This window comes from Ictalurus punctatus, chromosome 15 (assembly GCF_001660625.3).
Source record: "Ictalurus punctatus breed USDA103 chromosome 15, Coco_2.0, whole genome shotgun sequence".
NCBI lineage: Eukaryota > Metazoa > Chordata > Actinopteri > Siluriformes > Ictaluridae > Ictalurus > Ictalurus punctatus.
Window position 1 is genome coordinate 102,718 of NC_030430.2, and position 26,393 is coordinate 129,110.

At 37.8% G+C, this 26,393-nt stretch overlaps 1 protein-coding gene across 1 annotated transcript; it reads right to left on the bottom strand.

Annotated features, from left to right (window-relative positions):
* Nucleotides 1–1,318: 1,318 nt before the first annotated feature.
* Nucleotides 1,319–26,055, bottom strand: plpbp (pyridoxal phosphate binding protein). Its single transcript, XM_017487740.3, has 8 exons — nt 25,590–26,055; nt 13,561–13,668; nt 13,432–13,467; nt 13,124–13,199; nt 12,807–12,947; nt 11,804–11,946; nt 4,325–4,423; nt 1,319–4,143 (listed from the first exon to the last, which is right to left on the bottom strand). The coding sequence occupies exons 1-8, from the start codon at nt 25,758–25,760 to the stop codon at nt 3,988–3,990; spliced, it is 930 nt and encodes a 309-aa protein (XP_017343229.1). The 5' UTR covers nt 25,761–26,055; the 3' UTR covers nt 1,319–3,987.
* Between the last annotated feature and the right edge of the window lie 338 nt (nt 26,056–26,393).

Below are 26,393 nucleotides of genomic sequence, written 5' to 3' on the forward strand. Positions count from 1 at the left end.
GGGACATGGTTGAAGTCCCCACTAATAATCATGAGTGCACTCGGGCGTTGTGTCTGAAGTTTTGCAGTGGTGGAGTGGATGTTGTGAAGCACAACCTATGCCCTGTGCTTGGCTACTCGTCAGTGCTGTAATCTCGTCTGATTGGTTGGCCAGCGATCTTACATTCCCCATAACAAACGATGGAAGGCAAAGTTTGAGTCTCCTTTTTTTCTCCCGCTCCTCTCTGACCTTCTCTCCCGCTCTCGTCCCTCACCTGTGCCTCCGTAACTCCACTGGGGTGCTCGTCGGCAAAGCCGCCACCCTAGTCTGATACATCACGAGCTGCTCACTTGAATAAACAAGCATTGTCCGAGTAATCTTGGACGGTCCAAAAATACGTCAGGAAACACGTTTAAAATGACAAATTCGGGCACACATATAAACAATAAGGTGGCATAAAAACCAGACCGATAGAAAGTTGGAAAGAGGTGAAAAAGGAAGTTAAAGTTAAAAGCTGCAGGCGCTGCTGTGGCCGCTGCCGCTCGCGACGGCACCTATAAGGTTGTGTAACATTGGCAAACTTGATAAATATGCAAATACAAAAGAAGGCTGTATCTTTATTGTTTAATCTTTTGTTGAAAAAATTCAGAAAAATAGTCTGCGCTCATGGAAATCAAGCAATGTTAAACACAACACAGGATTATTTAAAAAAAAACCTTGTTAAATATGTGTGTAACAATTATTGGCACCCCTAAGAATTCATATGAGAAAAATATATTTGAAGTATATTCCCATGGATATTCAAAAAATTTTAGTATACCTGGGTGACTAGGAACAGGAAATTGTTCAACCATGACTTCCTGTTTCACAGGGGTATAAATATGAGGTAACAGGTAGGCAAAACTCCCCTTAGTCATTCATAACAATGGGTAAGAGCGAGGAATAACGCTGTGATGTGCGACAAAAGGTTGTTGAACTTCACAAAATGGGGCGTGGCTATAAGAAAATAGCACAAGCATTGAAAATGCCCATTTCCACCATCAGGACAATAATTAAGAAGTTCCAGTCAACTGGAAATGTTATGAAATCAACCTGGATGCGTGTCTATAATAATGTCTGGATGTGTGAGTGGAGGTAGCGCATAGGGGTCTGTAATCTTGCGCTGCCAAGTCATATGGATCGATGTTGTTTATCGTCATTAGTTTGTGCAAATAGCATTGCTCGGCCTTGAGAGTTAATTTCTGCCGGTAGGGTCCATTTTTATTTTCCTTTTTTCATCTCTTTCCTTCTCCATCAAGATGTGAACAATTTAAGCAACTATGTCAACACAGGAGACGAGTTGGATGCAAGTGCAAATTTAATTGAACAAAAGAGAAGTACAAGCACAAAGGAATCATAAAACGTGAACTATGAAAAACAGATATGAGATGACATTAGACAAACGCAAGATGACCTGTGCAGTGCAAAACGTGACTTATGTAGTGAAGCTGATTAAACAAAAATGTGAATCAGGTGAACCTAGACATGTGACGTTGTGCAGTGGCTCATGGGAATCGTAGGCTCTAGTCTTTCTCCGGTATTTCAAAGCACATAAGTTCAGGAGAGGGTCCTGGACACCCAGACTAGATGTCCCTAAGCGGTCTCTTCTGCACCTCTGAAAGATGATGCAATATCCCCAGCCTGGCTTGATGTCCTTGGCCGAGCAAGGAGGCATAGCGACGTCCTCAGTGGAGTAGGGAGGCGACAAAATGTCCAAAGAGGAGCCTGGCGTTATGAAGCTCGAGGTGGAGCAGGGAGGTAAAGCAGAGCTCTCAGATGAACTGGGAGATGGAGCAACGTCCTCAGTTGAGGGGGGATGCTGAGCGTTCTCCTCTGTTGACTTGGAGGCTGAGAGAAATCCACAGTAGTGGAGGGAGGGTAGAGAAATATCTTGCATATGGCCTCCATCCATGCTTCTGTGGCATTGGTCCAAGATCCCCTCTCCTCTAGTTCCAACCCCAGGTACTTCAAAACGACCACTTGGGTGGAAAAAAAAAAATCTCCTGCATCCATTGTGAAGGTCTTGAGTTCTGTTACGACACGGGAGGCGAGTCGGATGCAAGTGCAGATTTAATTGAACAATACAAAAGTACAAGGATAAATGATTAAACACTATGAAAACTAGGCAGAGAAAAACAGAAACAAAGGAACAGAACAACATTAGACAAACAGAAGACAATCTGTGCAGTGCAAAACGTGATATATAATGAACTGATTAACCAAAAACCTCATCAGGTGAACCTGGACATGTGACATGGTGCAGTGACTGATGGAAATCGTAGTCTCTAGTCTTTCCCCGGTATTTCCATGACAAACTGTTTAGCCAAACAAAACAAACAAGCTGCAAGGGGCAGAACCTTACAACCAACTGCCAATCACTGAAATGGCAATAAACAAGATTAAGCAGTATAAACAATGAATAAACAATGGTAAATTAAAGATATCAGCACCAGTCAGAATTGCTTGAAGCTGCAATAGTGTTTAGTTGAGTAGCCTATTAAAAAAAACTTTTACACGCTGGTATATCTTATTTTATCTTTGTAATTTGTATGCATCATAAATAAATTGCAAGCATAAACTTCGGTTTGATTATTTGCGTTTACTTCTGAAATTTGTTGTTTATAAGTCTAGTGTCATTAACTTATTGAGCCGTCACTAACTTTTGGTACGAAATGGTGGAAACCGCTAATGTTGACTTTTTTTTTTTCCCGAAAAGTTTTTCGATGCTTATACTTATGATAGATGATAATTAAAGAAGCGGGCAGACTGACGCCAGAGATTTTAATTTAAAAAAAAAGAAAAAATTTAAAAATTTAAAAAATCAGAGAGCACTATCGGTTACTTTCAGCTCTCTTAGTACCCTAAAATTGATTGGGTGACTGGTATATTCTCGCACTGCATAGCTAATAAAATCTGCTTTGAGCAGCTTCAAGCTGCTCTGTTTTGAGCAGCTTCATCATATTGCAAACATCACCACCCTTTATAGTAACATTTTTCAAAAAATATTTTTAGTCAATCCTCAAGCATCCGAGATATGTTTAAATCCATGTACGATAAAAACTGCCCATTCATATCTTGAATAAAAAAAAAACTGACAAAGAGAACTCCTTGCTGGACTCTTATTCATTAAAAATGTTGATGCTATCGTGTCTAATAGGTTTTGGTGAGATGCGATATGAAAATGTATGCCTTTCAATTTCTTGTGGATACTTTTTACTGTTCATCAACCCACCTATCTAAGACGCTGGGTATGTGGCAGGAAAAACAATTTTCCATTTTCCTTTCAGAGTTGTTTGCACATAGCAAATAGTTTGTTTTATTTATCACCATAAAAATATCATAAATCAAAAACAAATTCTGGTTAAATGTCATACAACCATAATTAACAAAAAGTTCTAAATCACATACGTCCACCATTTCTCTGGAACTTGTGCTTTCAATTTTCAATTTCAAGGTTTATGCAAATTCTCCATATAGGAACTTTTGAATAATAGCAAATACCAGTTTCTTTAAAACAGCTTTCACATCAACAGACAAGTAGTTACACAATACATGTGCATTTACATTAACACTTTCTCTTTTAAGGTCATGTCATACTGCATGGTGTCATGGATCATGTCATACTGAAACAGAAAAAGTGGTCTACTGACAGAAAACACTGCAATCCACACGTCATTCAATGATCATAAGCTATACTTTGTTAACAGGTTAAGAAAGAAATGCAAAATGTGTTAATCTATTAACTTTTTAAAAAAATAATAAAACGTGGATCCAGTATGCTGTTAATAATGAACATAACATGAGAATTGTTTGAAATTGGACAAACTTATGTCTACTTGAAAGGAAACTTACCTTTCTGCCTGAACCTTCCATAAGAAGACCAGGTGTATAATTAAGATATGTCTTGTTCTTAGGGCTGGGTTCTCTTAAACCATCCAGATTCAGTGTGTCTATCTTTGTTTCTATTATTTAATGATCTTTTACTGTAAGATTTTCCATCTTCTTTGCTGCTTCCTCTGATGCAACCTCTGGCTTTTTTTCTGGGCTGGGGCTAGGAGTGTTTGGATATTCCCGTGTTCCAAAAATAGTGCTACCAACACGGATATTAGTGGAGCCTACCTCAATCTGAAAGAAGAAATACAATACACAAACGTTGCTGTGTTAAATGTTCACAGTGAAGCTTGTGGATTACATCAGAGTTTCAGTTTACATGTTCGCTCTTGAATTCTGGATCACATTGAAAGAACAGAATTTAGGAAATGAGTTTAAAAAACAAATTCTATAAGGGAGAAAGCTAATAACTCACCGCATGTTCAAAGTCTGTGGACATGCCCATACTGAGCTCAACCTGTTCCAGTGGAAGATTCAGACTCTCACAAACCTCTTCACGACGCTTTAGCAGAATCTACACACAGTCATTTTTTAAACTCAGCTTTTTTTCTTACAACATTGTAACAAACACATTACACCTCCTAATTAATATATACACACATGTATGTATGTTATATATAAATTACATATATACATATACACATATATACATAAATAATCCTAAGTCTACACACCCCTGTTAAAATGCCAGGTTTTTGAGATATAAAATAAATTAAACCAAGATAAATCATGTCAGAATTTTTCCACAGTAAATGTGAAATTACAACATATAAAAATTAAGATCAATGTTTCTAAATGACCTAGCCAGAACCTAGTAGGCAAAAGCTAAGACATGGGCATGGAGGAGGGTGCTCTGTAGCGCCCCCGTTAGACTAAAGTGGTGGGATCAGTTTCACCTACAGTCACCAAACTCGGTACATATATCGTTCTCATCAAGCTGGACAACTTTCAAAATGACAGTCATTAGCTCCGCCCAACAGAAAGTAGGTCATTTGGGATTCAATGTGGATTTTTCAAAAACTGCAGGCAGTGAATATTTAAATACTCCTCCAAGGGGATTCATGTAATGGTCACCAAATGAGGTCAACAATGAAGATGCTAAACTGCAAATTTTTGATATGACGAATGGTATGACCATGGTGAGGGATTAAATTAATGATAAAAAATGAAACAGGAAGAGTCTTGTATCTTCTAAATGCATTGTCTGATTTAGATCAAATTGTGTTGTATGTTTGGTCAGTGGGCCATGTTGCACCCCAATAAATGCACTACACATTAGTTCACTTAAATTAATGAATGGGTAATAAGGATAACATACATCTCTTATCTTCTTCATGCATTAGATCACCAAATATGAGCTGTATGTTTGGACATGGAAGCTGCTATACAGCCTTAGACCTGGGCTTTACCAAACACATTAGTGCAAAAAAAGTTATTCTACTGCACTCGCTTCACTATGCATTGTTTTCATACACCCACAAGGTGGCAATGGTATCATAGTGCTTGGGACAGTCATCACTACTTCAAGCCATATTTAGGGCCGAAACACTGAAAGCGTGCAGGAGCCTATTGTTTTCCTAAGGATTATAATTATTATTAGGGCCCAAGAACTGAAAGTGCACTGTGCCCTGTTGTTTTCCTGAGGATTATCCCCCCCACGTCATACTCTTTGCCCAGGCCTAAAGGCCGATGACTAAAGGCCGATGACTGACGTGCCAAATTTCCAGTTTTTCAGCATGTGGGGGGGGAGTAAATATACCTGCAAGCAGCGATGACGGGCCCAAGCACTACAATGCCATCACCACCTGGTTTTTGTATGCAAACAATGCATAGTGAAGCGCGCGCTATAGAGTAAAACGTCCAAATATGTAAAGAAAAGAGTATTAAAGTTTGATGTGTTACCACGGCAACACCAAACATACAGCTCAAGTTTCATCTAAGTCACTCAATCAGAAGATGAGAGACACTTCCCGTCTCCCTTTTTTCATAAATGTTTATTGCCTTGCCATGGCAAAACACTCTCGATATGGAAAATCCATTCACAATGTAGAATCTTCAATGGCTTGGCATAATTTTGTCCATGTTTGGTGACAATCACATGAATCCCCTAGGAGGAGCATTTAAAAATGCAGAGCCTGCAATTAAAAAAAAAACAAAAAACATTAAATCCAAAATGGCCGACTACCAGCTGGGTGGAGCTAACAATTGTCAGCGCGAAAGTTGTTCGAGTCAATGAGAACAATATGTTGAGTTTCGTACATATACATACAAGTATGTACAATTTATGCACCAAGATTTTTAACCGTGTAAAAGGGGTCACTACAGGGTTGTACAATTCAATCCTGACCTTCAAAGACATTGAAATACATATGCATTTGAAGTCATTAGAGTTACCCAAATTATGCAAAAAACAAAAACATCATCTTGACTCTGCATTAAAGGCAGAAGAGAGACAGTGAAAGGAACTGAGGAACTAACCCTAGTTTTTTCAATACATGTATGAATGGATAGCATAATTAGATTGCTCATGCATACTGATCAGGCTGGCTTTATTCTAGGCCCAACGTATAACGGACAATAATAGACATTTTATTAGGCATTTTATTAATATGTGTGCAGTTGCCGATATTCAATGTCCATTAGCTGCCATTTCACTAGTTGCCGACAAAGAATTTGACAGGGTGGAGTGAAAATTCCTATTCAACCCTTTCTTTACCGGTGGCCAAAAATGGGATTTCCACCTGTTTTGGGGTGCATTTTTTATCTCTGTACCAACGTTATTGTGAAGAGGTGTGAACTGTTTGCCCAGCCTTGAACAGTTAATTTTAGTTTGATGCAATAGACTTTAAATTAAAACTATATGAAATCAGTAATTTCTGAATTCATTACTCATACGTTGCTCATAAGCTCCTGTTACCACAATTGCATTTTTGACTATATATACAGTTATATAAGAGAAATTATTTATAATCCGCTGTCGCCCAGATGAGGATGGGTTCCCTTTTGAGTCTGGTTCCTCTCAAGGTTTCTTCCTCATGTTGTCTCAGGGAGTTTTCCTTGCCACAATCACTTCTGGCTTGCTCGTTAGGGATACGTTTATAAATTTCAAATTTATATATTTCTGTAAAGCTGCTTAATGACAATGTCCATTGTTAAACTCGCTATACAAATAAAATTTTACTGAATTGAACATATAAAATCACACCTTAAAATCTCACATTTATACTTGATTAAGGGGAAAATTTGGGAGGAGTATTAAACATCAATCCATATGTCAATGCTTCATCAAATATTTGGTTAAACCCAAAGTTATGCAAGATCTCACTTTTGCACACACACAGTGCGGCATTTATTATTCAAAGTCTCTGGATTAAACGGGCAGTCCCCACAACTAGCTTAGATATGGGCAAAGGTGTTTACCAGATTTGGTAACAAAGCCTCAGTGTATTATAATATGTGCAAATATCTATCTTATATATATATATATATATATATATATTATATATATTTTATATATATATATATATATATATTTTATATATATATATATATATATATATATATATATATATATATATATATATATATATATATATATATATATTATATATATATATATATAAATATAAAAAGTGGTTTGAGTATTTCTATAACTGATTCTCACGCACAACAGACATTAGAGTGTACTCAATATGGTGAAATATAAATAAATAAATAAATAAAATAAAAAAACAGTTCTGCTGACGGAAACACCTTGTTGATGAGAGGGGTCAACGGAGACTGGTTCGAGCTGACAGAAAGGCTGCAGTAACTCAGATAACCATTCTGCATAATTGTGATGAGCCAAAAAGGACCTCACAATGCACAAAACATTGAACTTTGAAGACATATGAAGACCATATCGGGTCCTACTTCTGTCAGCCAGGAAGAGAAAGCTGTGGCTGCAGTGGGCACAGGCTGACCAAAACTGGACAGTTTAAGACTGAGGCACACAGATGGTAAGGTCAGAATTTGGTGCCAGCAGCATGAATCCATGGATCCAACCTGCCTTGTGTACAGGCTGGTGGAGGTGTGGGGAATGTTTTCTTGGCACACTTTGGGCCCATTAATGCCAATCAATGCCACAGCCTATTTGAATATTGTTGCTGACCAGGTGCATGACCTTAATTTACCCATCTACACCTAAAAAATCTGCAGGAATTGCATGATGCAATCATGTCAACATGGACCAGAATCTCAAAGGAATGCTTCCAACTAGGGATGTCATGATACCAAAAATCTAGTAGTTGTACTGATACCACCAAAAGTACACGATACTCAATACCAAAGTCGATACCACAGTGTGGTTTAAAAAAAAATAAACAAATAAATGAACATTTAAAAATAAAATTAAAAACTCCTGGAGGACATCCTCCTCTGGCTAATACTGGCAAAAAGAGAGAGAGAGAGAGAGAGAGAGAGAGAGAGAGAGATTTTAGTTATCAAACACTGTCTGACAATGACTAATAAAACAGTGCTAAGTGCTAATAACAAGTGGTAAAATGCACTCCTAAATGTGTGCACACACACACACACACCTTATACTCTGAATGCAAGCATTAGTTTAAATTCACTGATGAGGTGGCAGGATAAAAAGAATTATTAAAAGCCTGACCATGTGAGTAATTATTAGTGACATGAGGCTACATTTATCTGACAGTCCCCGGGCTGAATGGCGATGCACGGTGGAACATTCGGAGATAGTTTATAACATCGCAATGCGTTCGCGTCGTTAACAAATAACTGTCTATCGCTAACATTACATGGAGCATAACGTTAGCTGGTTTCACGCCACAATGCAGCTGCCTCAAACAAACATAATATAGGACCGTCTTTCAGGTGCTTCACCAAATTCCAGGTGTTTCCTCGCTTTGTTTGAAATGAATGATAGATGCTACCTTTCCTCTCAACAAGCTTAGCTCTCTCTGCCTCTGAACGAGTTGGGGCGGAGCTAAACTTGTCGCCATCTTTTGTAGTTTTTCCCGTGTGCTTGTGGGCGTTCTTCTTCACCACTTGTGGACCGACTAAAACTCTTACGCATATTTGCTGCCCCCATCAGTTCCGGAAGAATTGCAACATCGGTACCTTCATTATCAACAGTAACAAGCTACTGCAGAAAAACAAGTACCATCATGTTTTAACAATGTTGGTACCGACTTGGTACCGAAGTATCGGTTCTCGTGACATCCCTACTTCCAACATCTTGTGGAATCCATGCCACGATGATTGAGTTTTGAAAGCAGTGAGGCCCTACCCAGTATTAGTTCTATAAGCGCGCAGTGTGTAAATATATTAGGGTTGCAGCGGTATACTGGTTTCAAAGTATACCGTGGTATGAAAATTGACGGTTATCATACCATATACATTTGCTTATCTATGGTACTGAAAAGAAAAAACAAAGGAACCGGACAGAGAATATCATCTGAACATGTACATCTCGTTTACTCCTACACAGCCTGTCAGACTCAAACTTGCCCCCCCTCATACCTTTTCAACCCTCTGATCTCTCACATCAACAAGGTGTTTCAGCCTGCAGACCCCTCTGCACACGGGTTTTTTTTTTGTTTTGTTTCCGCACCTGTGACAGTAGCAACGAATCTTGTATATGCTGTTGCAGTAGGAGCCTGTTTTATGGGACACACTGAGGACTGACAAAACCCACGTGAGTGAGTATAGTGTTTGAGTTTAATTAAAACAGTTATTTTATCTTTGTTACTGTCTGTCTTTATTGAGCAGAAGTGGAAGGATAAAACCACACCGTTCTGTGTAAACTCTAGAGACTAGTTGTGTCTGAAAATCCCAAGAGATCAACAGTTTCTGAAATACTTAAACCAGCCCATCTGGTACCTACAAGTATGCCACGGTTAAAGTCACAAAGATCACATTTCGTTCCTCATATTCGATCTGCATTATTTTATGCATTGTGCTGCTGCCACATGACAGGCCGATTCAATAACTGCACAAATGATCAGGTGTTCCTATTAAAGTGGAAGATGAGTGTATATAAATCAATAAAAATATAGATATAATTATAGATCAAAATATTGTGGCAATAACAATTATGGACATGAATTACAATTAAATATATGAAAATTAAGCCAGCGTATTTTCCCTTATGAATGGGCTGTAATCTCAAAATGGTTAACCTGATATTGATGTAAATATTTAAGCTGACATTGAATACTTTATCGCTATATACACACACACACAGTGCTTGAAAATTTGTGAACCCTTTAGAATTTTCTATATCTCTGCATAAATATTACCTAAAACAATAACATTTTCACACAAATCCTAAAAGTAGATAGAGAACCCAATTAAACAAATGAAAAAAAATTATGCTTATTTATTTATTGAGGAAAATTATCCAATATTACATATCTGTGAGTGGCAAAAGTATGTGAACCATTGCTTTCAGTATCTGGATTGACCCCTTTGTGCAGCAATAACTGAAACTAAACGTTTGGGGTAACTGTTGGTCAGTTCTGCACATCGGCTTGGAAGAATTTTAACCTGTTCCTCAGTACAGAGCAGCTATTTGGGATGTTGGTGGGTTTCCTCACATGAACTGCTTGATTCAGGCCCTTCAACAAAATTTCTATTGGATTAAGGTCAGAACTCTGACTTGCCCATTCCAAAATTTTATTCTTCTTTAACTATTCTTTGGTAGAAAGACTCATGTGATTAGGGTCATTATCTTGCAGCATGACCCACTTTCTCTTCAGATCTTCATGCACAGATGTCCTGACATTTTCCTTTAAAAATCACTGGTATAATTCAGAATTCATTGTTCCGCCAATGATGGCAAGCACTCCTGTACCAGATTCACCAAAACAGGCCCAAACCATGACACTACCGTCACCATGGTTCATAGATGGGATCAGGTTTTTATGCTGGAATGCACCGTTTTCTTTTCTTCAAATATAAACCTTCTGATGTAAACAAAAAAAAAAGTAATTTTGGTCTCATCAATCCACAAAATATTGTTCCAGTAGCCTTCTGGCTTGTCCACGTGAACTTTAGCAAACTGCAGAGGGGCAGCAGTGTTCTTTTTGGAGTGCAGTGGTTTTCTTCTTGCAATCCTGCCATGCACACCACTGTTGTTCAGTGTTCTCCTGATGGTGGACTCATGAACATTTACATTAGCCAATGTGAGAGGTCTTTAGTTGTTTAGAAGCTACCCTGGCTCCTTTGTGATCTCGCAGACTACTACATGTTTTGCTCTTGGAGTGATCTTTGTTGGTCTCCACTCCATTCAAGTGGTCTTGAATTTACTCCATCTGTACACAATCTGTCTGACTGTGGATTGGTGGAGTCCAAACTCTTTAGAGATAATTTTGTAACCTTTTCCAGCCTGATGAGCATCAACAACTCTTTTTCTGAGGTCCTCAGAAATCTCCTTTCCATGATCCACTTCCACAAACATGTTGTGAAGATCAGACTTTGATAGACCCTTGTTCCTGATCTTTATCACATTGATACAACACTTTACTCTAATTTCACCTTTGAATTAACTGCTAATCCTAGTTTAATTTGCTAATTTGTAATATAACTTTCCTCAATAAATAAATGACCAAGTATAATATTTTAATCTCATTTGTTTAACTGGGTTTTCTTTGTCTGCTTTTAGGACTTGTGTGAAAATGTTATGATGTTTGAGGTAATATTTATGCACATATACACTTCCTGTTTGGCTTGCCTATTTTAAATATTTATTGCAGATATGTACACACACACACACCCCCCCACACCTATAAAATTATACATATACACACACATATATATGTATGTATGTGTGTGTGTGTGTATATATATATATATATATATATATATATATATATAAACAAAACTGTACCTGGAAGTCTGGATTGGGGCCTTCACTGAGATCATAACCATAACGGCCAATAGTCATGAGTCCAGAGAAGACCAGGGCAGGACAATCGTATACAATGTGCTTGACTGTATTAACAGTTTCCTCAGGATGCAGGCCATGTTTACCTAATAAATAAAGTTAACAAAGATTACTGTTCCACACCGCTGATTCATTACTAATATTGGGGTTATGAAATATTATATGACAATGAAGCATATTGTGCTTCCTTGAGGAAAATGTGTGTCTTCTCCAGCTGTGAATGTCAGAAAAAGAATACTACTGACCAATCTGAAACAGACTTACTCCAGTGATACATGGAACACTGGGGTACACAATTTGCCATGATAACACTAGGTCAGCACTTCAGACTGATCAGTAAGTTATCTGAGAGACACACCATTACTGGCTGAATGATATTAAGTTGAAGTAAAGAAGCAAAAAATGTACAAGTCCTTTGACAAGATAACCTCAGTTTTCCCAATAGGGCTGGCAATGATACCAATTATCAAAATCAAAGTATTTCCTTAATAGGCATTCAGTTTTTACAGAATGTAGAACTGAGTCCTTCTTAAATTAAGATAAAATGGTTTTTACTTTAACTCTGTGATGATTATAATACAGCATGACACATGGCACTGAAGGGATCTGACTGTGGACTTCTGGATGTAGTAGTTTTTAAGCCACATTTCGACTAAATAAGTTTATAGATGGGGTGATGTACCATCTATAAACTTATTTATAGATGGTATAAATAAGGATCAAGGACCTACTGTGCTATAAGAAATAGTATGCATGTACATATGCAGAAATAGCTTTTTAAATAGGAATTTAAATATGAGTGTTATTCAGATACATTTCTTCTTTAGAACTCCTGCTGTCATACATGATCTACTACACGGCTCAAAGTTACTTGAAGTATGCAGTGAGACAAACACAGGTGAATACAAACACAATATAACAGGCTGTTTGTAAAATGAACACACACTTTCCTCGCCGCTGGTGTTGATCTGAACCATGACCTTTAACCCCTGGGTGTTAGAAGATCGTAACTTCTGCCATGAGCTGTTAAGTTTGTCAGCCAGTTTTACAGAGTCGATTGTCTCAACCATGTCAAGATTTGGAACACCTATAGGCCAATTTAGAAAAGGACAAAACTCAAAAACCACAATATATAATAGAATAAATTTAAATGTACATGTTAAACAAGTTAAAGACAGGTTGTTTAGGAGATTAAAGGCAAAGAAGTGAACTTCTATCAAAAAATTTATGATGTACGCTTTAAGACAGATCTAACCTGCTTACCTAAAAGTTTATTAACATTGCCCTTCTGTAGATGCCCGATGAAATGCCATTTAATTTCAGGGCATGATGTCAAAATCTAAGATAAAAAAAAAAAATCAGACAGTAAAGTATGAGTAAACATTCTAAAAAGATAATTAGGGTCATTAGTAGTCTTATTGAGCCAGGCATGAGCTCTAACAAGAATACAGATATAAGGAACACTCAAAAACTTGTTAGGTTAAACTTGAAGTCTCTTAAAATCTCCTGACATTTATTGTTTGAGATTTCTAGCTAAGCAAGATTAGCCATCTCCAATTAGGGCTACATACCAGAGGGTGAGAAGCTTTCTCCACAAGCTCATTTACCTATGAGGAGGTGCAAAATATATACATTAGAGAATTAAAGTGCAGAATACAGAGGTGATATATAACCAAGTTAGGCATTCTAAATTTACTTACATAGTTCTCTCCAAAGTTGCGCTGCCCATGTTTATAAGCCTCAACTACCATGTCTGGAGGCTTGGTTTTACTCACAGCAACTAACCTAGGTGCAATGCATGGTAATGTCTGTCAGAGGAGAGATGAAAAGCAATGTTAAATAGGGAAAGATCATTTAAAATTACATGAACCATGTTCCTTATGAAATGTCATCAACATCAACTGGTCAGTGCATTTTTTCCTAAATACTCCTTTGAAAAGAAGATATAAAACATGCTTCACAATAATAAAACTCTTGTTAACTTATTTTATAATTGCATGATGATCCGGGAAAACCCAGTAGCTAAATTCTGAAAACACAGCCAAAAATAAAACGGAAAAAAAATCAAGTTGTCCATTAGTTTTTCTGCCAATAACATGTACCTTGACATCTTTACTATAAAAAATGACATTTTATAAAAACAACTTTAAAAAAAAATTTAGGTTACTTTCTACCATTGCTGAGGCTGTCTGCTGGTGAGGTTTTTAGGCAAGTCTTTAGGCAAGACGGATGTTTTTACCATTGCATGTGTGTCTTACTTGACATGATCTTTGCAAGCAAAGTGTGCTTTTCTCATACAATGAACGGTATGATCTGGAAGTTGTTGGATATGTGCCATTGCTAAATGTACATAGATCTACTCAATTCAGTTTGTAATCAGATTGCAGCTACCGAAATATCTGCAAAGCTCATGAGCTTAAGCAATGATTATTTCCCCAATGCTAATTTCTTGAACAATGATCAGTCAAGTCAAAAGATGATGACACGTTTAAATGCAGTCAGTGATTTTTACCTCAGGTGATGAGACAAATAATGTTATATAAAGTGATAATCAGCATTTCCCATTGTAAACATACTGTGTAAAATTTGTGCTAATGTTTTTCCACAAGTAGATTAGGTTATAGATGTAGTGGTACAGGCCCTTCCAAAGTACCGGAACAGCAAGGCCAATTCTTTTGCTTTTTTCTATACACTGAATACTTTTGGGATTGAGATCAAAAGATGAATATGAGCCGACAGATTAGAATTTCAGCTTTCATTTCCTGATATTTACATCTAGACGCATTAAACAACTTAAAACATGACAGCTTTTGTGGCAGACCACACAATTTCTAGGAAAGCAAAAGTAATGGAAGAGATATTTGGTTGCATAACCCTTGCTTGCAATAACTGCATCAAGCTGACATCACCAAACCATTGCATATTTCTGCTTTTCCATCTTGTACTACAGCTTTTTTCAGTTGTCCCCCGAATGTGGACTAAAATACTTTCCCCCCTGGATTGTGATACCTTTCTCCTATAAATAATCAATTTAACAGGACACACCTGGGCAGCAAGAAAAACCAGTAAGTCACGTTCTAATATTGAAATATATTGATCAATATATATTTCAAAAATACGTGAAATATCAAAAATATGTGAAATGTCAAAAAAAGTTATCAAAAATATTGATGACTTGAAAAAATGTGAGGGTTCAAACAAAATGTGCCTTGTTCTAAATTGTTTAACACATCTAGATGTAAATATGAGTAAATGAAAGCTGAAAATCTGATCTTATATTCATCTTTTGAGCTCAAACCCAAATGTCATTCATATATATATATATATATATATATATATATATATATATATATATATATATATATATATATATATATATAAAAACAAACAATAGCATTTGTCTTTCAGTGGAATTATAATGAATTTTTTTTATTTAAAATTTCTCCTTATTCACTTTTAGGAGTAACGAGAATTAAATTATTATTAGAATTAAGTTATTATTTTAGACACATTATATTATATTTATATTTATATTATATTTATATTTGTCAATACCCTTGACATAGATGAAGATCAGATCACATTTTATGACAAATTTATGCAGAAAACCATGAAATTCCAAAAAGTTCACATACTTTTTCTTGCCACTGTAGAATGAATCAAGTATGATGTCTCTACTTAATTTTGTTTGAGGCTATGTCCTTATTAATGTTGGCTTGTCCCACCCAAATCTATGGTCACAAGCCTCTACTGATGAGGGAATCCAGCTTCTTTTGGGTATCACTGGATAATGGGATTATGAATCATTTACTCATCTATATGTGAAACAATACTGTGGTGAATATTTTTGAATAGGAGCTCTGGTACGGTCTTTGATTATAGGGGAAAATATGATGTTATCTCCAGGTTGGACAAATGTGTATAGCCTTGCAGTCAGGATGTTTCTGTAGGTGCATAGACAATCTTCAGTTAGTCCAGAATGCAGCAGCCAGCATATTTATTAGAACCAGATTGTTCACATCACCCCAGTCTTATCCACACTACATTGGCTCCCAGTAAACTTTTCATTGATTTATAAAATACTACTAATGACCTATAAAGCGGGATCGGCTTGGTTGTTATGATGATTTACTTCTGCTGCCACATGAATACCATAAAGATTACTGTGGATGGTCTCTCTTGGAGCCTAAAGATCACATTTACTGCCCAAGTCTCATCCATTGTTCAGTGGTTGAGTTCTCTTGGATCCTATATATTTAGAGCTTAACATTACTGAAAAGAAAAGAAAAAAAAACAAAAAAAACATTGATGCTCATACTGAAGATCATTTCAATACATTCAGTACTGTTTGACTTTATAGCATAAAGATATGGAAGAATAATGACTTATAATTGTATCAGCTGGTGTCACCCAGAAGAGCATTATTTCCCTTTTAAGTCTGGTTCCCGTCAATCTCTCATTTTAATATCGACTTAGGGAGTTTTTCCTTGCCACTGGTGCAATCCTGGCTTGTTCATTAGGGATCGAAATCTACATTAGAGCACTGTAAAACAGTATTTGCCCCCATCCTGATTGCTTCTGTTTTTGTGTACATCTCATACTAAATTGTTTCAGAAATGAAAACAAAAAAAATAGTTTTTAAATGATATTTATTCAAACAAAAAGTTATCCAATACCAGCTGGTCCTGTGTGAAAATGTATTTGCCACCATAGTTACTAATTCCCCAAATCTATGAAACCGCATTGATAATGGGGTTCAGCTGGACTAGACACAACCAGACCTGATTACAGCAAACCCTGTTCAATCACATCAACACTTAAATAGAACTTTTACAGCAGCATGAAGTTGGTTAAAAAGTTCTTACCCAGTAACACACTATGCCAAAATTGAAAGAAATTCCAGAAATGATGAGTAAGAAGGTGATTGAAATACATCAGTCTGGGAAGGGTTACAAAGGTATTTCAAAGGCTCTGGAACTCCAAAGAATCACAATGAGAGCCTTTATCTCCAAATGGAAAAACTCAGCACAGTAGTGAACCTTCCCAGAAGTGGCCGACCTTCCAAAATTCCTCCAAGAGCACAGCAGCTACTCATCCAGGAAGTCACAAAAGAGCCAAGGACAACATCAAAGGACCTACAGGCCTCGCTTGCATCAAATAAAGGTAGTGGTTAAGATAGTGGATTATGATAGTGGATTAAAGATAGTGGTTCATGACTCCACTATCAGAAAGACACTGGGCAAAAATGGCTCCATGGAAGAGTGGCAAGGTGAAAACCACTGCTAACCTTGAAGAACTTTGTCTGATTTTTTCCAAAACACCTTGATAATCCTCAAAGCTTTTGGGAGAATGTTCTGTGGATTGAGGAGAAAGTGGAACTGCTTGGAAGACAGGGGTCCCCTTATATCTGGCCACACGTCTGGTTAGGTAAACCAAACACCGAACTCCACAAAAAGAACATCATAGGTCAAGCATGGTGGTGGCAATGTGATGGTGAGGAGATGCTTTGCTGCTTCAGGGCCTGGGCAACTTGCAATAATATATGGAAACATGAATTCTACTCTCTACCAGAAAATCCTAAAGGAGTATGTCCGGTATTCAGTCCAAACTCAAGAACAACTGGATTATGCAGTAAGACAACTATCCAAAGCACAGGAATAAGTCCACCTCTGAATCGCTCAAAAAAAGCTAAATTAAAGTTTTGGAGCAGCCTAGCCAAACTCCTGACTTGAACCCACTGAGATTCTATGGCAGGACCTTAAATGGGCAGTTTATTCTCGAAAACCTTCCAGTGTGGCTGAACTAAAGCAGTTCTGCAAAGAAGAGTGGGCCAGAATTCCACCACAGTGTTGTGAAAGACTGATCTCAGTTATCGGAAGTGTTTGGTTGCAATTTTTGCTCTTAAGGTGGTACAACTAGATTTTAAGTTTAAGGCAGCAATTAGTTTTTCACATGGGTGATGGGTGTTAAAAGTAAAATAATAATAATAAAAACTTTACTGTGTGTTTACTCAGGTTGTATTTGGTTTGAAGGTTTAAAACTATTTAGTATGAGATGTGCACAAAAACAGAATACTTTTTCACAGCACTGCATATGGACAAAAGTACATGGACACCACTCCTAATTATTGAGTGGGTGCGTCAGCCATATAAAATAAAGCACATACCCATGCAATCTCAATAGACAAACAAGAGCTCAGTGACTTGAAACATGTCAGTATCATAAAGTGGCACCTATGCCACCATTCAGTCCATGAGATTTGGGCAAGGCCCCTTAGTGAAGGGTAATAATGCTACAGCACACAGACATTTTAGACAATTGTATGCTTTCAACTTTGTGGCAGCAGTTTGGGGAGGGCTCTTCCAGCATGACAGTGCTTGTTTTGTGCCCCTGCGTACAAAGTGAGGTCCATTAAGATATGGTTTGACAAGTTTGGTGTGGAGGAACTCTGGTGGCTGCACAGAACCCTGGAGAACTTATTACATATTAAAGCTGCAGTGCTGAACTTTTGCTTCTCTATCGCCATCTCTGTTTGTAACATAAAATTACAAGTTATTTGTGGAGTTGTGGTTGTTTTTATAAAAATAAATATACATGGGTTATGCTTCGGCACTGTTCCTCTGCGCAGTCTTTGGGCTTCTTTTTTTCTGAAATCTCTTGAAAAAGTCGTGGGTGTTTTTTACATTTACGGTTGCTATTTTCCCCAATGCACTGACACGGTCTACTCACAGCCTCACAATATCAGTGCTGTAATGTATTTCGCCCTTCCACAATTATTACAAGTTATAACACAAAAAAAACAAACATATGTTTCTATTGTCATGCCCTTTTTCATCTCTCCAACTATATTCTGCTCACAGGTGCTCAGAGATGAGTGGAGAGTGCCTGTCCTCCCCATCAGCTTTGACGTTTGATTTCTTTTTATTAAAGAAATTCTGTATTTGATTTTCAAACTGCGAGTGGTTCCAGTTTAATGTTTCAGGCTCATTTATTGAGTTTGTTTACACAGAGGTCGTAACAGACTATAATAATTTTAGGCTTGTTTTTGAAGCTGCAGTTGCGAATTTGTTTCGCGAGAGTTGGCAACACTGAGGTATTCGTGTGTGTTGTATATTCACTCAATACTTGAAACGGAGGTGGCGGCGGATACGGTTTTCTTTGAGTAAAGGTGAGCTGCTCTCTCTCATAGCAAGAAGAAAATAAGTGCAATTTACCACACTGACCATAGCACAATTAGATGGCACCGTCACCATCAGACGGAGGAGAAATCATCACGTGACTGAGGAAGAACGTGTGTAACCTCCAAGTCCTCCAAGGCAGGGGGGCATTTAAACACTCTGGAAATCAAACTGATGCACGAGCACAAACTTGTGTTTATATCCAAAATACTCCACTGCATGTAAGGGTCAGGGGAAACTGGTGCAAGCTGCTTAAAAGGTTTAGTTTAATTTAAGTTTATTGTGATTATATGTTGCATCTGCGCGCCTGCAGTGTAAATTCTGTAGTTTATTGTAACGGAAGTGACGTGTTAGTAACGAGGCCGCGTTGCTGGTCACGCGCGGTGTAGACGCAGTGATACAGAGTGTAGCGAGTAAGATCTGTAATGTCTCATTAAAACACTATGATCAGAAATAAAATATGTCTAAAGACAGCGAGGCACAGAGACACACGGTGCAGTGAAAGTGTTTTATTATTCATTTAGGACTGGAGTTTAATTCTGTGCTTTTTGTGCATCCATAAAAAATAATGCATAAATACTATAAAATACATTTTATATATAATACGGATATTATTTTTTATAGAATTTATGCATTATTTTTATGGATGCACAAAAAGCACCGAATTAAACTACAGTCCTAAATGAATAATATATGTTCTGGGGTGTGTGTGTTGTGTGAAGTTTTAGTCTGAAGTTTATGTTTGTAACATACTGAAAGTTTGCCCCGCCCCATCCGATTAATCTAAAAAAATAATCTACCAACTAATCGATTATGAAAATAATCGTTAGTTGCAGCCCTAGTTTACATTATATAATAGTATTTACGCATTATTTTTTATGAATGCACAAAAACACTAATAATAAAACTACAGTCCTAATTTATTATTGGGGCCCAAGCACTGTTGGTGTGAAGCCCTATTGGATCTGTTCTGTTTATTATTATTCTTTTCTGCAAAGTTTCAAGACACATCAGAACCAGTGAAAATTTACACCTGATAGGGGCTCCAGAATTGAGCATGGCAAAATGGCTAGATAGCGCCACCTACAAAAATTCAACAATGTGCGCCTCGCGCTATGATTTACCTACACGTACGAAATTCAGGAAATGTGTGTAACATGCCAATACATACAAAAACATCTCTTGAACCCATGCCCTAAACTCAGTCAGCCATTTTGATTTTTCTCTTAAATTTTTGCTATGTTTTTGCCATTTCCAGGCTTCGTGCTTTAATAAACTCCTCCTAGAGATTTCATCGGATCGACATCATATTTGGTCAGGCTCATTTAAAGGCCTATATATATATATATATATATATATATATATATATATATATATATATATATATGTATATATATGTATATATATATATATGCGCCAGACAGTAGTCGTTGAGAGAGGACACTGAAGACTTCTTTGGCATGAGGACAATGGCGGTGGACTTGAAGCATATTGGAACAACAGCACTGCTCGGGGAGATGTTGAAGTCAGCGACAACATCTGCCAGCTGGTCTGCACATCCTCTGAGAACTCTGCCAGGAATGTCTGGTCCAGCAGCCTTCCATGGTTCGACTCTGCATACAGTATTCCACACATAAGCCGTAGGCACAGCACCTGGTCATTGGAAGGAAGGGTGGTGTGTGTGGGAATGACCCAAGCCACCCAGCAGTTTCCAATCCCTGAAGCTCTTTGAGACAGGCTGCCTCTATGCACAGCAGCTGAAGGACCGATGTCGGCGGTGGCTGCTGGAGGAGTAGCAGGATGTAGAACATGTCACTGAGCTGGTGGTGCTGAAGCAGGTCATCACATAGAACCCAGAAGGAACAACAGAATGGTTTAAGTGCCACTGGCACAGGGTCCCTGGACAAAGCCATTGAGCTGTTGGAGGTTCACCTGACAGCAGATCCTGGTCCAGGCAGCTCTCTCATCCCTCTCCTTCCTCTAACAAAGAAGTCCGCAGTTGGATGGGCAGAAGTGTGGTATCTGGGCTTCCACTTGGGCCATGGGCAGGTGTGTCTCCAAATTGACAGCAGTGATTGTGGCCTGCCCAGGAGCTAAGACCAAAAAAGGGTTGACGCAGTTCTTGGGGCCAGTTGGCTATTATCATAATTTTGTACACAAGTTTTCAGACATCACCAGACTGACCTAACCAAAAAAAAAAGGGGGCGCGCCAGGTCTGTGGTCCAGTGGACTGAACCATGCAAACAGGCTTTTTGCTATATCAAAGTGGTTCTGTGTGGGGCCCTACTCTTCCGATCCCCTGACTTTTCTCTTTAGAATTTCAGATCTATAATTTAGGACTACTGTAATATTTGAACATTTTAATCATGTCTGTGATATATTTTTAACGTAAATGACTGAAAAACAAAGGAAAATTCCTTGACCTGACTCACCCGTCTAGTGGCAAGTGTGAGCTTGCATTTCTTGACACAGCTTTTCCTACGCTAGTGCAGAGTGTCAGAATAGTATACGCTTCATTTACATGGGGTTTATTTGAAGGAGATTCCCAGTAACATTTCAAAATAGTAGCACAAAATCCATTTTTAAAATAGCAATATTCCTAATAAATAAATTAATAAAACAAAAGAGGAGACGGAGTTTCTCTCATTACCCCATTTGCAAATCAACACCCCGCTTTAATTAAAGGGAAATGGCTTGAGAGGTACGAGTGGTTTCTTTATGTTGACGTACACTGCAAAAAAAAAAAAAAAAAGCATGTCTTCTTAGCAAGTGAATATCTTGAATATAGTCCAATTTATCTATTATGTCCTATTATAAGATTGTACTAAACCAAATATAAAATTATTAAACTTATTTCTAGATATTTTTTACTAATTTTAAGTGTTTAATTTTCTTATTCTATTGGCAGATAATTTTGCTTTGCTTTCTAGATATTATTGCTTAAAATAAGCAAAATGGTCCACCAACAGAAGAGGAGTTCAAGTTTGATTCTGTCCAATCTACTCTCCAACATTAAGAAAGCACAAGTCATATCACAGCCATAGCCTTGTCCTGTCAACAAAGTGATATCGAACAGCTTTCTGTGCGTCAGATGGGAAAACTTCGCAGGGAGGGGTTACTTTGTTTGCTGCCATTACATAGGTGCAGAATTGGGAATCATTTTTAATAAACTGACAAGGGCTGCAACTAACGAGTATTTTCATAATCGATTAATCAATTAATCGGATAGGGGGCAAATTTTCAGTACCCCTTTATTGTTTATTTAAAATATAATCCACAAACTGAATGCTACAAATATAAACTTCAGACTAAACTTCAACGACCCCAAACACACCTCCAAGACGATCACTGCCTTGCTAAAGAAGCTGAGGGTGAAGGTGATTGACTGGCCAAGCATGTCTCCAGACCTAAACCCTATTGAGCATCTGTGGGGCATCCTCAAACGGAAGGTGGAGGAGCACAAGGTCTCTAACATCCACCAGCTCTGTGATGTCATCATGGAGGAGTGGAAGAGGACTCCAGTGGAACCTGTGAAACTCTGGTGAACTCCATGCCCAAGAGGGTTAAGGCAGCGCTGGAAAATAATGGTGGCCACACAAAATATTGACACTTTGGGCCCAATTTGGACATTTTCACTTAGGGGTGTATTCACTTTTGTTGCCAGCGGTTTAGACATTAATGGCTGTGTGTTGAGTTATTTTGAGGGGACAGCAAATTTACACTGTTATACAAGCTGTACACTCACTACTTTATATTGTAGCAAAGTGTCATTTCTTCAGTGTTGTCACATCAAAAGATATCATCAAATATTTACAAAAATGTGAGGGGTGTACTCACTTTTGTGAGATACTGTATATATATATATATATATATATATATATATATATATATATATATATATATATATATATACACACACATATACATATACACACACACACACACACACACACACACACACACACACATATATATACACACACACACACACACACACACACACACACAACCTCAATTTCAAAAAAGTTGGGATGCTGGGTAAAATGTAAATAAAAACAGAATGCAATGATTTGCTAATCTTATAAACCCATATGTTATTCACAATAGAACATAGAAAACATATCACATGTTTAAACTAAGGAAATTTACCATTTTAAGAAAAAAATAAGGTAATTTTGAATTTGATGGCCACAACGTCTCAGAAAACTTGGGACGGGGCAACAAAAGGTTGGAAAAGTAAGTGTTACTAAAAAGAAACAACTGGAGGAACATTTTGCAACTAATTAGGTTCGGCAACAGGTCAGTAACATGATGGTGGTGCAGTTAAATTTCACATACAGCTCTGCCAATTGAGCGGACCGGCTGGCAGAACCATGATGATTAAAAGCTTCAACAATCAAACCTGATCCTGAATTCTTTGGCACGCACTTGTCCTGGAATTTCTTGTGCTTGGCACTCTCCCCAGGTTTAATCAACCAATAATTAATCTCGTGCTTAAAATGTGTGCATTCGGTGACAAACACAGTGTTACCTGCAACCTCTGTCCCACAGGCTTTACAGTGAACACAGTGCATTGAGCCATTTTCATAGCAGAGCCACTCGAAGTCTTTCAGCCACTCTCTCTGAAAACTGTAAGCCTTTTTTCCACTGGTGGATCCACATTCACCAAATAATCGCCATCATCAACTACAGGAATTACATTATCTGTAATTTTAGGCGACTTACAAAAGAAATCTCTGTGTTCTTTTCATCTTCTCTCTTCAGCTCTTTACATTTAGCATGTTAGTTAGCTCCCTGTCACATGACAATGGAGTGCAGTGATAGGGAGTGATTGATAGCTAATATTAACCAATTTAAACTCTGCATTAAAGTTAAGAATGTAAAGATGAAGTTTAATTGGTTATGTAATGTTTGATAGAACGGTGGTATCAGCTCACGGAAGGCACATACCATGCAGTAATTAGCGAACATTTTGTAAAGAAATGAAAACAGGTCACACCACAACAATTATTTACACTCGCATAAATGCGCCCAAATATACTTTAAGGTCGCACAGATTAAATTTCAGGTGCATAATTTTGAGCCTTGGGAAGACACGGTCATTATTGGACTCATGGGTGGGAAATGCCAGACCCGTCTCATATTTCTTGAAATTTGCCTGTGGCTTGAAACCCTGAAATAGTGATGGACTAAAATCATACTCACTGAATGATGAACCACTTTTCAGCTAAGTTTCAAAGTTTCCAGCACTCCTTAAAAAATACTTTCCTTCCTTTCGAAAGCCCTGTATGCCAAATCTACAAGTAAAGCATCGTCCCAATCTTAGAATTTTGTGTCACTTTTCTGTATCTTGTTGTGAGCAATGAAATCAGTATTTACACTGTCAATTATACTGAAATGATTGACAATAGGTGTGTTGAGTGCCTCCTCAATTTACCTTCTTACGCATGTATACACATGGTCAGGAGTGTGTGGAAATCCTCAAACACAAGAAGAACTTCATAAATCACATTGTGTGTGTAGACCTGTGCATATAAATGGTTTATGCACATGTATGGTTGATAAATGGGACCCAGGGAGACTGTTAATCATCGTTTTATTTCTCCTCACAATAATTACTGTAAATCACTCTACATGGGACTGGGTTAGTCAACCTTGTCCTGTCTTTAGCTAGGCTCCTGACCCTGATAATGGCCCTGAGGAGGAGACACTCCTCATAGAGTGGCAGGTTATAGCAGGGGTTGGCTGACCTGTACACCAAGACAATGACCACCTTGTGGGTCTATCCGTTTACACAGGGGAGCTCCCTACGTCTTCTGATGAGAGAGAATACTGGGGATAGCAAGGAACACGCCACAGGTTTCCCTTCAAAGAATACTCTTTGCATCTACAAGGTATGAAGCTCTCCCAATGTTTTTACTAAGTGATCAGCAGCAAAACTCAGCAGTCCCAGAGTGTGTCATGGTGTCTCTGGGTCGCACTCCTCAACTGGCTCTTCATTCCAAAAGAGACACATAACCTGCCATTTGTGGCAATATACAGCAGTGTTCAAAAGTCTGAGACCAATAGTAAAAATGCTTCTTTTCTTTTCTTTTTTTTTTTTGCAAAGTGTTTGTTATAGAGACCGTCTGGTTCAGTACAAATTGGATAAGCACAGTATGAGAACATTTCTTATTGTTATTCCAGAAACGATAAACTCTTCTAAAAAAAATAATAAACAAGCATATCTACAAAATCCGCCGGGTACCGTATCATGACATCACAGAGACTCGTACAAACGCTCTGAACGTCGACTTTAATATGTGAATACCATGCTAAATATTACAATTTATATACACGAGCCCATAAGTCTTAGTATTAATCGTGCATGCCGACATTACCTTACTGAATTAATGGCTCCTTCTCTTTAGCGACTGTGTGTAAAGGGTTGAACACTTACATAACCCAACCAGCAGCTCACTGACTGACAACATGGGGCAAAGTTCCACAGCGCATTTCAGCCCGAAGGGTTTTCTCCCACTGTTCTGGATAAAAAAATTTTTTAAACTAACCTTTGGGCGTCGGGTAACCGCCAGATTTACCCGGTCCACCACCGCCTGCATCTTCTTCCCAACCTCCTCCGACATCGCTACTCTCCACATAGCATTCATAGCCGTAAGATTGTCCAATAGAGTTCGGGAATCGACGTCACGGCGCATTGCATTCTGGGTCGTGGTCGACATACTTTAGGACACCGACCATATACATATAAATAGACGCCGCATTGACCGCTGTATAGTACGTCAACGTTACCACCATATTGGTCCGGGCAACATTAATAAGTTTTAGTTTATATTCTAAACTAAATTAACCATAATCGAGATTTTCATTTATAATACGGTTTTCTCCAAACCGACAAGCTTATGACAAGCTCGTTTCCGCTGAGCGACTGACATATTGTGAATCTTAAACTATGTCTTAAATCGCTCACTCCTTCACAATTCCTTATATAGCGAATGTCATTTGAGTCCACTATTTGGGGAAGTAGTGAAGGAAAATAAGTGAGCGAATTCGGACGCTGACGTAAATATCATGCGACAGAGTACACGCTGACGTTGACGTAAATACCATGCGACAGAGTACACTCTCATCTGTTCATTTGTCACGTTTATTGTATTACTTGTTAGAGACCAAGAACAATTGCTTGTCATGTTTATTTACTATTATGCTTATTTATTATATTTAATAAATAGATTTATTATATTTAAAAATACAAAAGAATAAAAAACACTACTGTCACATTCTTTTGTTTGTTTGTTTGTTTGTTTGTTTATTTTTAAAGTAGATTTATTTAAAAAAAAAAAACATTTTCGCGG

Excerpts from the sequence above, each read along its gene's own strand:
- plpbp (XM_017487740.3), bottom strand. The coding sequence starts at position 25,760 with ATGTCGACCACGACCCAGAATGCAATGCGCCGTGACGTCGATTCCCGA. Across the intron at positions 13,468-13,560 it reads GCAACTTTGGAGAGAACTAT|GTAAATGAGCTTGTGGAGAA; the intron begins GTAAGTAAATTT and ends ACCTCCTCATAG. Across the intron at positions 13,200-13,431 it reads AGAAAGCTTCTCACCCTCTG|ATTTTGACATCATGCCCTGA; the intron begins GTATGTAGCCCT and ends TTTTTATCTTAG.